The sequence below is a fragment of the Carcharodon carcharias genome, chromosome 3 (assembly GCF_017639515.1).
Source record: "Carcharodon carcharias isolate sCarCar2 chromosome 3, sCarCar2.pri, whole genome shotgun sequence".
Taxonomy (NCBI): Eukaryota; Metazoa; Chordata; class Chondrichthyes; order Lamniformes; family Lamnidae; genus Carcharodon; species Carcharodon carcharias.
In genome coordinates this window covers 94,298,655-94,314,013 of record NC_054469.1, presented here as the reverse complement: position 1 = coordinate 94,314,013, position 15,359 = coordinate 94,298,655, and the positions used below count along the sequence as shown (strand labels likewise).

General features: G+C 47.2%; 1 protein-coding gene across 1 annotated transcript in view; it reads left to right on the top strand.

Annotated features, from left to right (window-relative positions):
• Window positions 1–15,359, top strand: part of LOC121276026 (polycystic kidney disease protein 1-like 1) — a 252,137-nt gene that overhangs the window by 125,479 nt on the left and 111,299 nt on the right. The window contains exons 29-30 of the mRNA XM_041183968.1: window positions 119–225; window positions 12,572–12,788. Coding sequence (XP_041039902.1) covers window positions 119–225; window positions 12,572–12,788 — 324 coding nt within the window. The remainder of the gene's footprint in view (window positions 1–118; window positions 226–12,571; window positions 12,789–15,359) is intronic.

Below are 15,359 nucleotides of genomic sequence, written 5' to 3'. Positions count from 1 at the left end.
TTAAGAGTCTATAAGAGCGTACAGACATAACTGAAGTGCATCTAGTTTTTCAGAATAATTGTTATTCTAACAGCCACAATCTTGCTTTATAATGATTATTATTATGAACCATTTTCAGGTGTACATCAAACTTCATGGAGAAGATGGCATTTCTGAAACAAGAGAGTTATACCACTCTGAGAAGCAATTATTTGAAAGAAATTCCAGACATGCATTTGTAATGAGGTATTCCTACTTGATAACAGAAATCATAAACTTCCTTTTAATGAGCACTGGCTTAGTGAGACAAAATAATTTAGTCCATTGGCATCTTTTTTTTTAAACTGATTTTTTAACTGCTCTTACAAGAAAGAATGCAGCTTCTCCATCCTCCCAACTCCACTGGCCAGTGTTATTAGCAAGTGGCAAGTATTGTTTGAAGGAGTAGGACAATCCTTATCTTGTTAGGCTGGTACCCAGACAATTAACTATCTAATTTCCCTCTTGCAATGCTGTGACAAACATGTCAGATAAAGATTATTTCAAAAAAGAGCTATTTGCTCACCAGAACTGTTAATTTTATTGGTAGAAGGCTGATTTTTCTCAACAAATGTCTAATGTTAGGAGCAAGTATAGTGATGCCCCTAACATGATGCAACAGCTATTGGTTTCCAGGATGAGCCCAGATACTGCTTAAAGCTTTACTTGAATGCGCCAATACAGACTAGTGCAGATACATCAATACTAAAGCAAAACGCTGTGGTTGCTGGACATCTGAAAGTGTTAGAAATACCCGACAGGTTAGGGAGCATCTGTGGATGGGAGAGAGAAACAGAGTCAATGTTTCAGATTGATGAGTTGTGATGAAATGTCAACTTAAAATGTTAATTTACTTTCTCCACAGATACTGCCTGTCCTGCTGAGTATTTCCAACATTTTATGCTTTTAGTACAAGATATATTGGGTTGGCTTTGGAGACCTGAAGAGTTGACAAAAGCCTTGCATCGCCTCTTTTAGGGGAGGCCTGCTGTATTAAGTGCCACTGAAGCACTGGACTGGACAGCGGCGGGCCTTTTCCAAGGATCACAGGGGCAGAAGTCATGCCTCCTGAGAGCTGCCAGCCTCTGACTGGCTTACAGCTCTATTGAACGGCAGCACCACCAGGGGGGGTCAGTGGCTGTGCTTCCTGTCGGGCAGGCTGCTGAGGTCCGCCCACTCAAAACGGTGGCGGGCCCCGTTTCGGTGGCGGGGATCGGCTGTCCGCCCACTGCCGAGCTGGTGGCTGGTGGGGCCGGCACGCCCACCAAGGGCAAAATTCTGCCCAAAGTTTATTGACTATATGTATATATTTTTCAAAAATATGCTTCTTATTAAATAGGATATAAATATTTAAATCCTTAGCCATTGAAGATAATGGAATATAATATCTTTCAAATAGTTGTTTGCTTTCTCCTAATATTGCTAGACTGAAAGCCTTACTACTGGATGTTTTGATCTTGTATCTACAAACATATGAATTAGGAGCAGGAGTAGGCCACTCCACGCCCAGAGTCTGCTCCGTCATTCAATAAGATCATGGCTGATTTGATTTTAACCTCAACCCCATATTCCTGCCTACCCCCGATAACTTTTCACCCACTTGTTAATCATGGACCTATCCAGCTGTACCTTAAAAATATTTAAAGACTCTGCTTCCACCGCCTTTTGAGGAAAAGAGTTCCAAAGACTCATGACCCTCTGAGAGAAAAAAAATCCTCCTCATCTCTGTCTTAAATGTGCGACCCCTTACTTTTAAACAGTGACCCCTAGTCCTAGATTCTCCCACAAGAGGAAATATCCTCTCCACATCCAATTGCAACAGAAATATAATCAATCAACTGAAGCACTATATAGAAAAGAGGATTGTGAAAATCTGACATGATTGAATTTAACATTAGGCCAATTCGCAGTGGCTTCAAATTTCCATTATTATGGAGCAAATCTTTAATTTCATCCCCAGTATCAACGAAGAACATGGCCAGGAATTTCTGTGCCCGCCGTCGTTGGGGGTGTTCGGTGGCATGAGCGGACAATATAGTGCAATCGGCTTCATAGCAGCATGAAACCAGTTCGTGATTGTCTGCTCAGCCCGTCAATGGCGGGCCGCATTCCCACCATCGGATATCGGGAACCTCATTGTAATACATCTGCATATCATTATTAGGCCAGCCTGCCGGACCCATCCCCGCCGCTGGATTGTTCGTCCATGTCGGCAGGAAAGCACGGTAACTCGTTTCACAACACACATAAAAGGCATGCACTTGGTGGCCTGCACTTTGAGGAGAACTCGGAGGTGAGCACACAGTAACATTATGCAGCACTCTCCAGGGTCGCCTTGAGGGGTACTGGGGGGCGTCGGGGGTTAAGGGCAGCATTGCCATTGAGGTGACTTGTGGTGGGGGGCAAGGGCTGCCTTGTGGTTGAGACGGCCTCGGGAGCGGGGGGATTAAGGGCAGCCCTACCGTTGAGGTGACTTGTGGAAGCGGGTTGGAGGGGTGGGCACGGGCTGCCTTGAAGTTGCGGTGACTTGTGAAGGCGGGGTGTTAAGGGCAGCCCTGCCATTGAAGCAACTTGTGGGGTGAGGGGGCAAGGGCTGCCTTGCAGTTGAGGAGACCTGGGGGGTGTGCAAGGGCTGCCCTGCCATTGAATATAGCGCAAGCATTCAGAGTAGGGTGGGTGAGAGAAGCTGCCACGCACGAGGGAAACTTGGATAAAGTGACCATTCCTCGGCAACTGAGACAGTTCAGGTGCAGCCACTTTAATATGATTGGAGTCAGGCTTCTAGCTTATTTGCCCACTCAAGCAATGCAGAGGCATCAATGTGCTCCAAAGCTTTTCACCCACCTGGCACAGACTGCAAAGTCACGAATGTTTTAGTGGACTGCAGAATAGTTGGGCGACTGGGCACATTGTACAATCTCCTTGCTAAAGCTGGCCATAGAGCAGTCACTGCTGGAAGTGCTCACAGCCCTTGCAATGTCAGCATCCCGGTTTGGACCAGTTTCCCCACGGTTCAAGCTAACAGTGCAGCCTTGCAGTGCGGGTTAGGAGAATGCCTGCACCTAAGCAAGAGCACAGCTTGCAGTTTAGTGGGCAAAGCTGCAGCCAATCGGTCAGGTGGAGTGGGGCGGCGGAAGGTTGGGTTTCGGGCAGCCTTGCAGCGCACTAAGCTCTGGCCATCCAACTGGTGGCCTGCACTCTCCGCGAAGCATTAAGCTGCCTTTACATTTAACCAAGACAGGTTATTGGTACACGCGTGCTAACCTCATGTCTCTCTCTTTCATCCTTCAGGAGGAGTACATCAGGATCATGGAGCCGGGTGAATTAGCTGTGTGCCTGATGGCCTACAAAGAACGAAGACAACGGAGGAGAGAGCAACTGAGGCTCCTGGCTTTGCAGAGGCAGAGCAGCAGCCTCAGGAAGAATTGGTGGCTGGGGCTCCCACAGATGCCGCCAAAGAGCCACAGCGAGCTGTCACTGGTTGATGCCTAGCGACTCCCAGGATCAATAGATGCCGCCTTTTGTTCCTGTAGATGACCGAGAACCAGTGTTGCCGAAGATTTGCGCATGTGTAGTGAACTGGTCGGTCACATCTGCCAGCTAGTGCAGGATTTGGCGCCACGGACACGTGGAGGACATTCGCTGCCAGTGGCCGTGAAAGTATCCACAGTGCTCAACCTCTACGCCAGTGGCTCCTTTCATGGCTCCACAGTGACCTCTGTGGGATCTCACAAGCCTCCACCCACAAATGCATCCATGGACTGCAGTGGTTCAAGAAGGCAGCTCACCACCACCTTCTCAAGGGCAATTACAGATGAGCAATAAATGCTGGCCCAACCAGCGCAGCCTGCATCCCATGAATGAATTTTAAAAATGAGGTAATGGATGCCATCTTTGCGAGGGCACACAACTTTGTGCATTTCACCCAGGACCAGGACAGTCAGGATGCAAGAGTAATTGGATTCACCCAGATCTCGGGTTTCTCACAGGTGCAGGGTGCAATTGACTGGCCTTATGTGGCGTTCAGATGTCTGTCACAACACACAGTGAACTACATCAACCGCAAGAGTTTCCACTTGCTGAACGTGCAGCTGGTGTGCAACCACCAGAAACCCATCCTGCAGGTATGTGCACGGTTTCCAGGGAGTGTGCATGACTCCTACATTCTCAGTCGGTCACAGATCCCTGACATCTTCCGGGGTTCACAGAAGCTGCAGGGATGGCTCCGAGGGGACAAGGGCTACCCACAGAGGACGTAGTTGATGACACCCTTGTGGCGGCCTCAGACTGCAGCAGAGTAACACTGTAATGAGGCTCATGCTGCAGCTCACAACTTGGTGGAGTAGACCATTGGGATGCTGAAGATGAGGTTCCAGTGCCTGGACCGGTCTGGTGGAGCCCTGCAATATAGTCCACAGAGGGTGTCATGCATCATAGTCGTCTGCTGCACCCTTTACAACCTGGTGCTGCAAAGGGGAGATGAGCTGCATGAGGAGGAGATGGAGGAGCTGGAGTTCTCCTCCAATGAGGAGGATGCCAACAGGGATGAGTGTGAGAAGGTAGTCGAAGGCAGCGATGGTGGGGGTGAGGCACTCACACTGGTTAGACGAGGTAGGTGCGCTCGGGAGGCCCTCATTGCTACTAGATTTGTGGAGGATGATGATGACATGTAGCGAGGTGACCCCATAGATCCTCATATTGCAGCTGTGAATGTTTGACTCCTGTTTGGCTTATGGCAGCGCAAATACCCTCCTGTCATGGAGATGCAGTGGAGGCCCTAATAGTTGCTCAATCGTGGGAGGATGACGACGATGTGCAGTGAGGACGCTCCGTAGATCCTTCCATAGCCTCTGAGAATGTCTGACTCCTGTCTGGCTGAGGGCAGCTCGCTTGCGCTCTGTGATCAGGGTAATATCATTGAGACGCAGCCATGAAACCTTAGAAGCATCTGATCCTTTGTCCGCCATCAGCACCTGACCCCTTCAGGAGCACAGCATCAGTGATCATAGATGCTGAAGAGAGGGGGCCAGCCTCTCCTGAAAAGTGCTGAGAGCACACTGAGAGAATGAGAGAACTCTGTGGCACCTGCCCATTACATTCTGGCAGCATTGACGAACACCGCCGAGGTGCAGGCATTAGTAATGTTTCCAGGGAGTGTGAGGCCGGACCATTACTTTGGCCTGAACGCTGCATGGCCACAGGGAAGATGCCCTGGACTGAAACACCTGCTTTTGTCTTGTGCGGAAAAGTTTCACATCTGAGTGACAAAAACACTGCTCATCAGAACAAGGAGCCATAAGCAGGGAGACATTCTTGGGAGTTCATTGACAGTAGTGAACAGTATGTACAAGTGATTAATACCTGTGCTCAGGCTGTGCAACTAGATCTTCTTAACTTTCCAAACCCTGTCTTGGTGCTCGCGGGCCATCCACAGCGAAGGTGGAGGCAGCCTGCTAACCGCTACGCACTGTGATGACTTTGGCGGGCGTCCTCGGGAGTGCCGAGACTTGGAGGCCCCTGACCTGATTCCGGGGTCCTACTGTGTGGCAGTGGCACCATCCTCGGCCTGTGGAGCTGGAGCTGCTGAGGAAGAGGGGATTTGGATTGGCCGCACAGTATCAGAGTCAGCTGGGTGGATGGCCCCAGGGTGTGCACCTGTTGGTCCTCCTCCCTATGGGTGCCCAAGGCCCCCAGGCTGACTCCTTGAGGAGAAGGGGTAGTTGGAGTGAGCTGCAGCTGACACTCCTCTCGTGTACACACAGTTGGAGGCCAACTATGGCATCAGTGATGGAGTTGAGCCAGTGCAGCAGTGTGCAGGACCAATGTCTTGGACCTAGGTCTCCATGGCAGCTGCCATCCTACCAGTGTTGACCTCTGTGCATTGGCATGCCGGCACTATCACTGCAGAGTGAAGGGGGACAGACTCCCCATCATGCCTTGCAATCTGAGGAATGCAGCAGACATCCAGTCTGAGCTTGCCTTTGCAGCTCAAGCAACTGTGACATTACTGAGTCTAGAGACTTGTCATCTGACTTGGACTCAGCAGATTTCTGGCTCCCAGCAGTCCTCCGAGTGCCGGACACCTGGGAAGTCCCTGCCACCACCTGCTGTGGATCAGAAAGTGCAATGTGCTCATCAGTTTGTGATCCCGAGGCTGTTTCAAGCTAGGTCCCACTGAAGTGTATGTCTCTGCGCTGGTGGAGGGTGTGGGTGAGCGCTGTGACGGGTCTTCAAGAAGAGCACCTCCAGATTCCTCTTCAGACGTTTCTTCAGAGCTTGATTAGATGCCCTGGGTCATGGACTCTGTCAGCTATCTCCTAGATGTGCCTGCAGAAGCAAGGAGAGATAATTAGTGCATGGCAGTGGACTGTGAAACTGAACACATCACTCACAGCATGGTTGTCTGATGGACATTGTACTTCTGGACCTTCACTTGGCAGAGCACCATTGACCTCACTGTCAGCACAGGAACGGTCCAGATCGTCGCTGGCCAGCTGGATAGCTCCTTTTTCAAAGTCCGTGAGGACCTTGATATCAGCCATTCCTCCACCGGTCTGTGACCTCTCCCTGTTATTGTGTGCCAGCTTGTCCTGCATGAATAGAATTAGAAAAGTGTAAGCAGGATGCCTGCCAGTCCAGATGGTAAGTATGCCTGACATGTGTGGGTGATGAGTGGTCCCATGAACGGGATGAGGACAATGACGTTGAGTGTGAGAGAGTGAATGGTGATGTCCCATGAACCAGCAGTGAGTGAGATCCCTGTGGATGTGTGATGAGTTTGTGAGAATGTGAGCTGAGAGTAATGGGAAGAGTGACTCACCCTGGTGTAAAGGAAGAGATCATTCATCCTCTGTGGTACTGAGTGGCTGTCCTCTTTTGAAGGATGATGGCACTGACCACCGCTGCCACCGCCTCCCGAGCCTGGTTGGTCACAACATTGCCCATCCGGTGGCCAGAGCAGGGGTAGAGGCCATCCTGGCGGGACTCCAAGGCATCCAAAAGGCGTTCCAGTGATTTGTCGCTGAACCTGGGGGCTGCAGTCTTCTTGCCTTTCAGGGCTATGTCTTCCCTGTAACAGACATGATCTGGAAGCACTGAGATGTGGTGAGCACGGCTGGACTTTAAATATGGCATCCGGCGTGATGAAGCGGCGAGGTGATGGTGGAAGGGCAAATGGAGCCCGCCCGCCATGGAAACAGCGTGTTTCCTGGGAATGCATAAATAACATAGTGGGTTTGGGATGATACTGCGTGAAAATCTGCCACCGGAACCAGTGGGTAAAACGTCATTTTACCCGCCCGCTCCCACACTTAGTGCAAATCTGGGATGATTCCGACCCACATGTATGGATTGAACATCATCTGTTGTGGCTGTAGAGGTCAACGCATGAGTGGCTGTCCCTTCCATAGCTGACACAGATGAATAGAATTAACCTGAGGTAGACTGATGCTTTTTCTTTCTGATGGGCTCTCTTTTCTGACATTTCTTTCTTTTGTCCTCTGCATTTTCAAAGGCCTTCCTGACTGCATGACTCCAGGCACTCCAGTCAGCAGCAAGGATTTCCCATGCATTGACTCCAATCTCAGTCAACTTGAGTTCTCGTTTGCTGATGTATTTGTATCGCAGACATGGGTGACCTTATGGTCTCATCGTGGTAGCAAGCTCACCATAGAGCATGTCTTTGGGAACGCTGCTGTCATCCATATGGCGTGCATGACCCAGCCAATGGAGTCACTGCTCACTCAAGAGGGCAAACATGCCGCGGATCCCTGCATGCTGGTATTTGGCACTCTATTCTACCAGGAGATGCCCAATATTTGTCTGAGCCAGCGGAGGTGGAAGCTATTCAGTTACTTTTCTTGATTGGCATAAGTTGTCCATGCCTCATTACTGTAAAGTAGGGTACTGAGAACACAAGCCTGGTACACACACAGCTTTGTGTTTGCTGTTGGTCCACACTCACCACAATTTTGACATAACAGCTATGGCTGTGGCAAGCTAGGTGCTAACCTCAGCATTGAGGGACAGTTTGCTGGTGATTGTTGATCTGAGGTGTGTGAAGCTGTCTGCAATCTCCAGAGTGAAGGTGTCAATGTTGATGGAAAGTCGAGTCTCTATGTCCTGGCCCAGAACTCTGTCTCTTTGGGCCTACGAGTTTGCATTGACAGTCAGCATCAGGAAGACCAATGTATAAGCTGTTGCAAGTGAACTTCAGTATGGGATCCAAGTATAGTTTCATCAACAATCAACAAGTCACGGACTAGAACTTTACACACTTTGGTCTTTGCGTGCAGTCTTACCAAGTTGAATAGCTTGCCATCAACTGTGGTATGTAAATAGACGCCCTTAATTAAGTCACTGAAAATGTATCATAGCAGCATGGAGAAAAATATTGGTTCCAGGAAGCAGCATTACTTTACCCTGCTGCTGATCTTCAAAGCCTCCAATGATGCTCCATTGTTGATGATGAAACTGTGCATGTTCTCGTGGAAAGAGGAAATGATGCCCAGGACTCCAGGAGGGCAGCCTATTTTCCACAGCAGTTTGAAGAATCCACTCTGCTAACAAGGTCAAAGGCCTTTATGAAGTCTATGAAGGCAATATAGAGTGGTCTACAGTGTTCGCAGTACTTCACCTGCAACTGCAGAAGTAAGAAAATCATGTTGACTGTCGATCTATCAGCTCTGAAGCTGCACTGAGACTCAGGATAGATGCATAATGCCAGGGTCTGCAATCTGGTGAGAGCAATGTGAGCAAATACTTAGCAGGGAGGTGCCTCAGTTATTATTGTAGTCACTGCAATGCATAGAGGTATTTGCTGCTGGTGGCAAGCAGTCAGGAAGGGCACGGAAAAAGAAATGACTGGATAGCAAAAAAGAGAGCCCGGCAGGAGGAGGAAACATCAGCTGCAGAAGATTGCCACTCATGTCGGCCTCTACAGCCACAGCAGTTGATGTTCAATCCAGTAGTGACACACACCCTGGGCGCATTGCATTGTCTCCCGAGATCTATCTATCTGTCTGACTGAAGTAAGATATAACAAGTTATTGTAAAAGTATGACATATTATTGATGATGAAAGGAATAGATCTCACATATATATGTATAATTTACCTACCATTTTATAAAACTTGTTTGAGATTAAGTTGCTTTGTTATTCCCTCCTGAAAGCCTTTTATTGAAATACCTACAGTATTATAAGGAAAAAACAGTTCAAAATTTTCAAATCCCAGTAAAAATCATTAATACTGGCACCAGTAATAATGGAGTTCTATTTTAAGGAATACAAGACCAGTTCGGACATGTTTTACTGGAACCTTTCATTTCCACGTTTTACTGGTTTTTTCTCCTTTATTTGCTCAGTTTCTACTGATTTTTAACTATTCATGTCATGAATGTGTAATTATGATATTACAGATATAAGAACAACTGTTTTAAAGGTATATCTCTGTTTTCAAACCGCCACATTGAGTTTAAAAGCTTTTGCAAATTGGCACCTTGCTGTGTTAGTTCTAACCCTGCCTGACTGGTACCTCTAGAGCTGACTACCAAATCACAAAAATGCAAAAGATTCCCCTAGGGATGTCCATTGTATCTTCTAAAAAGGTATGAAAACCCCTTGGCTGCTGAGAGAACAGGAGACAGGAAGAGATTTCAAAGGACCACAACATAATTAATTTCTTTGCCTAGTGAAACAATGGGCATGGTCGGTGGCATGAGCAGACAATATGGCGCGATCAGTTTCATGATAACGTGAAACCAGTTCGCGATTGTCAGCTAGGTGGAGAATTTCCCCTGATTTCCATTGACTCCCGTTTTGCTAGGGCTCCTTGTTGCCACACTCGGTCAAATGCTGCCTTGAAGGTAATGGTGTTGGTAAAAAAAAAGATGTGAATGGCAGAATAATGAACAGCGGGTCCAAAAACAAAAGCATAAAAAACAAGAGTTAACGGTCTCAAGCTATTGAACTCAATGTTGAGTCCAGCAGGCTTCAGAATGCCTAATCAAAATATGAGATGCTGTTCCTCAAGCTTGTGTTGATCTTCACTAGAGTATTGCTGCTGACATAGGCAAATGATTTCTATGTGAGACCAAGGTGGAGGATTAAAATAGCAAACTATTGGAAGCTCTGGATCATGCTTGTGGACTGAGCAGAGGTGTCCTGCCATTTGGTCACCCAATCTACATTTGTTCTCCCCAAATTGGAGGAGGCTGCATTATGTAGAGCGAATACGGTAGACTGAATTAAAAGATGTACATGTATACTGCTGCTTCACCCAGAAAGAGTGTTTGGGGCTTTGGTAGGTTAGGAGAGAAGAGGTAAAGGCATCTTCTGCATTTGCATAGGAAGGTGCCGTGGGAGGGGAATGGGGTGTTGAGAGAACGGTCCTTCGTGAATGCTGATGGGGGTGGGGTGGGGGTAGGTGAGGAAGGTGTATTTGGTGATGTCATCATGCTGGAGGTGGCAGGAATGGCGGAGGGTGATCCGTTGGATGCAGAGGCTGGTGGAGTAGAAGCTGAGGACAAAGGGAACCCTACCATGGTTCTGGGAGGGAGGCAATGGGTGAAAGCAGAAGTGTGGGAATTGGTTCAGATATGGTTGAGGGCCCTGTCTGCCATGTTAAGAGGGTGGAGCCCTTGGTTGAGGAAAAAGGAAAGCAGGTCAGAAGCACTGTTGTGGAGGGTTGCATTGTCAGAACAGGTGCGACTGAGATGGAGAAACTGGGAGAATGGAGCAGAGTCCTTGCAGGAAACAGGGTGTGAGAAAGTGTAGTCGAGACAGCTGTGGTAGTCAGTGGGATTACAATGAATATTAGTCGATAGCCTATTCCCGGAAACTGAGACAGGAAAGTCAAGGAAGGGAAGGGAGGAGCCAGAGCTGAGCCATATGAAGGTGAGAGAAGGGTGGAAATTGGAAGCAAAGTTGATTAAAATTTCGAGTTCCAGGCAAGAGCAGGAAACAGCGTCAAAACAGTCATCAGTGTGCCAGAGAAAGGGTTGAGGGAGGTGGCTCGAGTTGGACTGGAACATGATATCCTGCAAAGAGGAAGGCAGAGCTTGGAACAATGCCTGGTACCTGTGGCAAAACCTTTTGGAGGAAGTTAGATGAGTTAAAGGAGAAGTTGCTCAGAGTGAGAACAAGTTCAACCAGTTGGAGGAGGGTGGTGGTGAATGGGGACTGGTTGGGCCTCCTTTTAAGGAAGAAGCGGTGATCCCTCAGACCATCCTAGTGTGGGGATGGAGGTGTAGAGAGATTGGATATCCATGGTAAAGTGGAGATAGTTTGGACCAGGAAACTGGAAATTGTTGAAATGACGTAGGGCATCAGAAGAGTCATGGATAATTAGATGAAGGGAGAAAAAATAGAGTCGAGATCAGAAAAATAAGTTCAGTGGGATAGGAACAGGCTGAGACAATAGGTCTCCCAGGACAGTTAGGTATGTGGATTTTGAGAAGGAGGTAGAAGCGGGTTGTTTGAGGTCTGGGGACATTTTTTATTCTCTCATGGGATTTGGGCATCTCTGGCAAGGCCAGCATTGAAACGAGTGCCTTGCTAGGCTATTTCAGAGGCAATTAAGAGTCAGCCACATTGCTGTGGGTCTGGAGTCACATATGTAGGCCAGACTGGGTAACAATTGCAGATTTCCTTCTTTAATGAGCATTAGTGAACCAGATAAGTTTTAACAACAATTGATGATAGTTGTTATGTTCACCATTACTGAGACTAGCTTAAATTCCAAATTTATTAATTGAATTTAAATTCCACCAGCTGCTGTTGTGGGATTTGAACCCATATCTCTAGAGCATTAGCCTGGGCCTCTGGATTGCTAGCCTGGTGACATTATCACTATAAAGTGTGGAGGGAAGATCTACAGAGGAGATTAGGTCAGTGACAACCCTGGAAACATGGCTTGATGTTTGGTAGTGAGACCGTGGTCCAGGGGGATGTAGGAGTAAATGTTGGAGAGTTGGTATTCAGCCCTGCAATTAGAGGTCAGATAGATAGAGGTCAGACAATAACAGGGCTCCTTCCCTTGTCAGCAAGTTTGATAACAATGTCAGGGTTAGAACTGAGCTAATGGAGTTAGAGTGAGTAAGGGAAGCAGAGAAATTGAGATGGCTGATGTCACACCAACAGTTCTCAATGTAAAGAACGGTTAAGAGGCCAGAGGGAGGGGTCCAAGTGGAGGGAGAATATTGGATGCAGGTGAAAGGGTTGGCTGATAGGACTCTTGGCCAAAGAAGTGAGCACAGTGGCGAAGGCAGCAGAGCTCAACATCATGCCGAGCTCGTGATTCGTTAAGGAGGGAGCATAAGGGGATAAATTAAATAAAGGGTTCTGCTATATAGACTAAAATAAAAGTATTATGTGAAAATAAGAGAATAAGTGACTTTATAATGGTAACTAAAGAACGTCTATAATGGTAACTAAACACCGTCTATAAATCCTGATCCAATTATCCCTCATCTTCTAACTCCACTTCACATGAAGACTACACTACACTTGGTCTTGACTCCGTGTGTGCTAATGAGTATGTATTCTTTCCTTCTAGTGTTCCAGAGAGTCTTGGTTCCATTTGGAAGGTTCATCTTTGGCATAATAATGGTGGTCATTCTCCCAGCTGGTATGTTACCTCAGTAATTGTCAGGGATCTGCTAAATGGCACAAGCTGGTTCTTTCCTGCTGAATGCTGGCTTGCAGCGGAGGAAGGGGATGGAAAAGTAGAACGAGAACTGATCTTGCTCACCCAAGGGCCTGGATTTAAGAAAGTAATGTATTATTTTTCTAGATATAACTTATTACTAAAATATAGACCATCATAGGTATCAGTATTTGATATTTGGTTTGGGTACTAATGCATGTATAGTGACCAGATCTGTCAGGCATGGAAGCACCAGGATTCTTGGTAGGCTGGTATACAATTGGAAATGGCACAGGGGAGGTCTTCTGCCTGCTTATTGAACCTGATCTGTAATTCACTTAAATATCAGCCTGGATTCTATGCTTAAGTCTCTGACGTGACACTTGACTCAAAGGTGAAAGTACGGTGGACACCTTCATATAATTGCTAATGAAGTGCTAAAGTTATAAATAATAAAATATCATTTTTTAAATTTTGTAGTTTAAAATAATACATTTAAATGTTTAAAAAATTTGAATAATCCTACTTCACATTTGTTTTTTTCATGAACATTCTTGAACTAGTACTTTTGACCTTTAGGGCAGTACTTTCCCTGCGGGCTTCAGGACTCAGCCATGCAGGCTCAAAGGGCAGTCAGAAACTCGCATTGTGTGAAGAACAGTCTTTCATCTGTGATTTTCCCTGAATTGGGCATTTAGGACTCAGAGGGCAGGCTCACAGGCCAATTGAGGATGGCGGGTGGGCCCCCAAAGCTGGGGAGTGAATAGGAGGCCCTCCAGCTCAAAAGCAGCAACAGGATGCCATTCAAGATAAGTGAGGGAGAGGGCACCGCAAGATGGAGGCACGCTCTCTTTAACATTTTCAGATTTGAAGTTAAAAAACTAGACCAAGCAGCCAGGCCATTGATGTGAGGGGAGGAGCCTCTTCACAGGGCAGCTTGCTGCTGCGGCTGAAACCTACCAGGTCGTAATGGCCCCGAAGCCTGCCTGGAGTGCAAACCTCTGTCTGCTGCCAGGAGGTTGACTTTGGGCAACTGTATTGTTCCCTAACAACTCCAGGGACTTCGAGAACAGCTGGAAAATCCCAGTTGGCCTCCAACAATAAGCTTTAATAAGCCTTTCATTAGTTGAGTAAGCTGCCCGCGGCTTGCAGGTGGGCAGAACTGCTGTTCCTCCATTCTGCCTCAGGGGAACTGGCCTGTGAGCAGGATGTAGCTGGGGAACTGGCACACCAGCCAGCAGTGTGAAATTCAATACCAACCCATGTCCATGCCGGCCCCCATTGAGCCTCCAAATGCAATCCCTGGTTTTTAAAGAACTTGGGACATTTAAAAATAAAACAGACTTCAGCAAGTGTCAAGGCATTCTGTTCCATATTTATGCAAAATATTGCAGATGCTAGAAATCTGAAATAAAAACAGAAAAGGCTATGAATTCTCCACAGGTCTGCCAGCATCAGTGATGAGGGAAATAAAGTTAAAGTTTGAGGTCGATGACATTCTGTCAGAGATGTAAATTGGCTGCCCACTGAAGCTGCTTAATATGATCTCTTTCCATGACAACATGATAGGTAAGGTCAGCTATGATGAGGCAACATCTGAACCCTTTTTGAATAGGGTTGTGTTCTAGCAGTGACAGTCTTTGATATATTCTTCTCTTTACTGCTGTTATAGGGGAGGAAATGATGTAGTGGTATTGTCCCTAGACTAGTAACCCAGAGACCCAGGGTAATGCTCTGGGAACCCAGGTTCGAATCACACCACTGGTCTAGCCTACTTGTGACTCCAGACCCACAGCAATATGGTTGACTCTTAAATGTCCCTAAACAAGGGCCATTAGGGATGAGCAATAAATAGACAGTGACGCCCACATCCCATGAATAAATAATAAAACAAATGCCTTCAGGCCGTCTACAGAGGGGAGGTGGTAATGTCGCTGGACTAGTAATCCAGAGACCCTGGGTTCAAATCCTACATGCCAGAAATTTAATTTCAATAAAAGTCTTGCCTTAAAAGTCTAAGGATGACCATGTCAATTGTTGTAAAACCCCATCTGGTTCACTAATGTCCTTTAGGGAAGGAAATCTGCCATCCTTATCTGGTAGAGCAGGGGATATGGTTGACTCTTAATTGCCCTTGCAAGCCACTCAGTTGTATCAATCCACTAAAAAGTCTAAAAGGAATGGAACCAGACCGACCATCTGGCATCAACCAAGTCACCCAAAATGATAATGGCAAACACAGCCCTGTCAACACTGCAAGGTCCTCCTTACTAACATCTGGGGGCTTGTGCTTAAATTTGGAAAGCTGTCTCACAGACTACACGACAGCCTGACACAATCATACTCACAAAATCATACCATACAGACTATGTCCCAGACACCGCCATCAGCATCCCTGGGCTGGAGTGACTTCCGCACAATCCTTGTGGAGATGAAGTCCAATCTTCACATTGAGGATACCCTCCAACATGTTGTGTGGCACTACCACTGTGCTAAATGGGATAGATTTCAAACAGATGAGGTGCTGTGGGTCATTAGCAGCAGCAGAATTGTACTCAATCACAATCTGTAACCTCATGGCCTGGCGTATCCCACACTCAACCATTACCATCAAGCCAGGGGATTCAATGAAGAGTGCAAGAAGGTATGCCTGGAGCAGTGCCAGGCATACCTAAAAATGAGCAGCCACCCTGGTGAA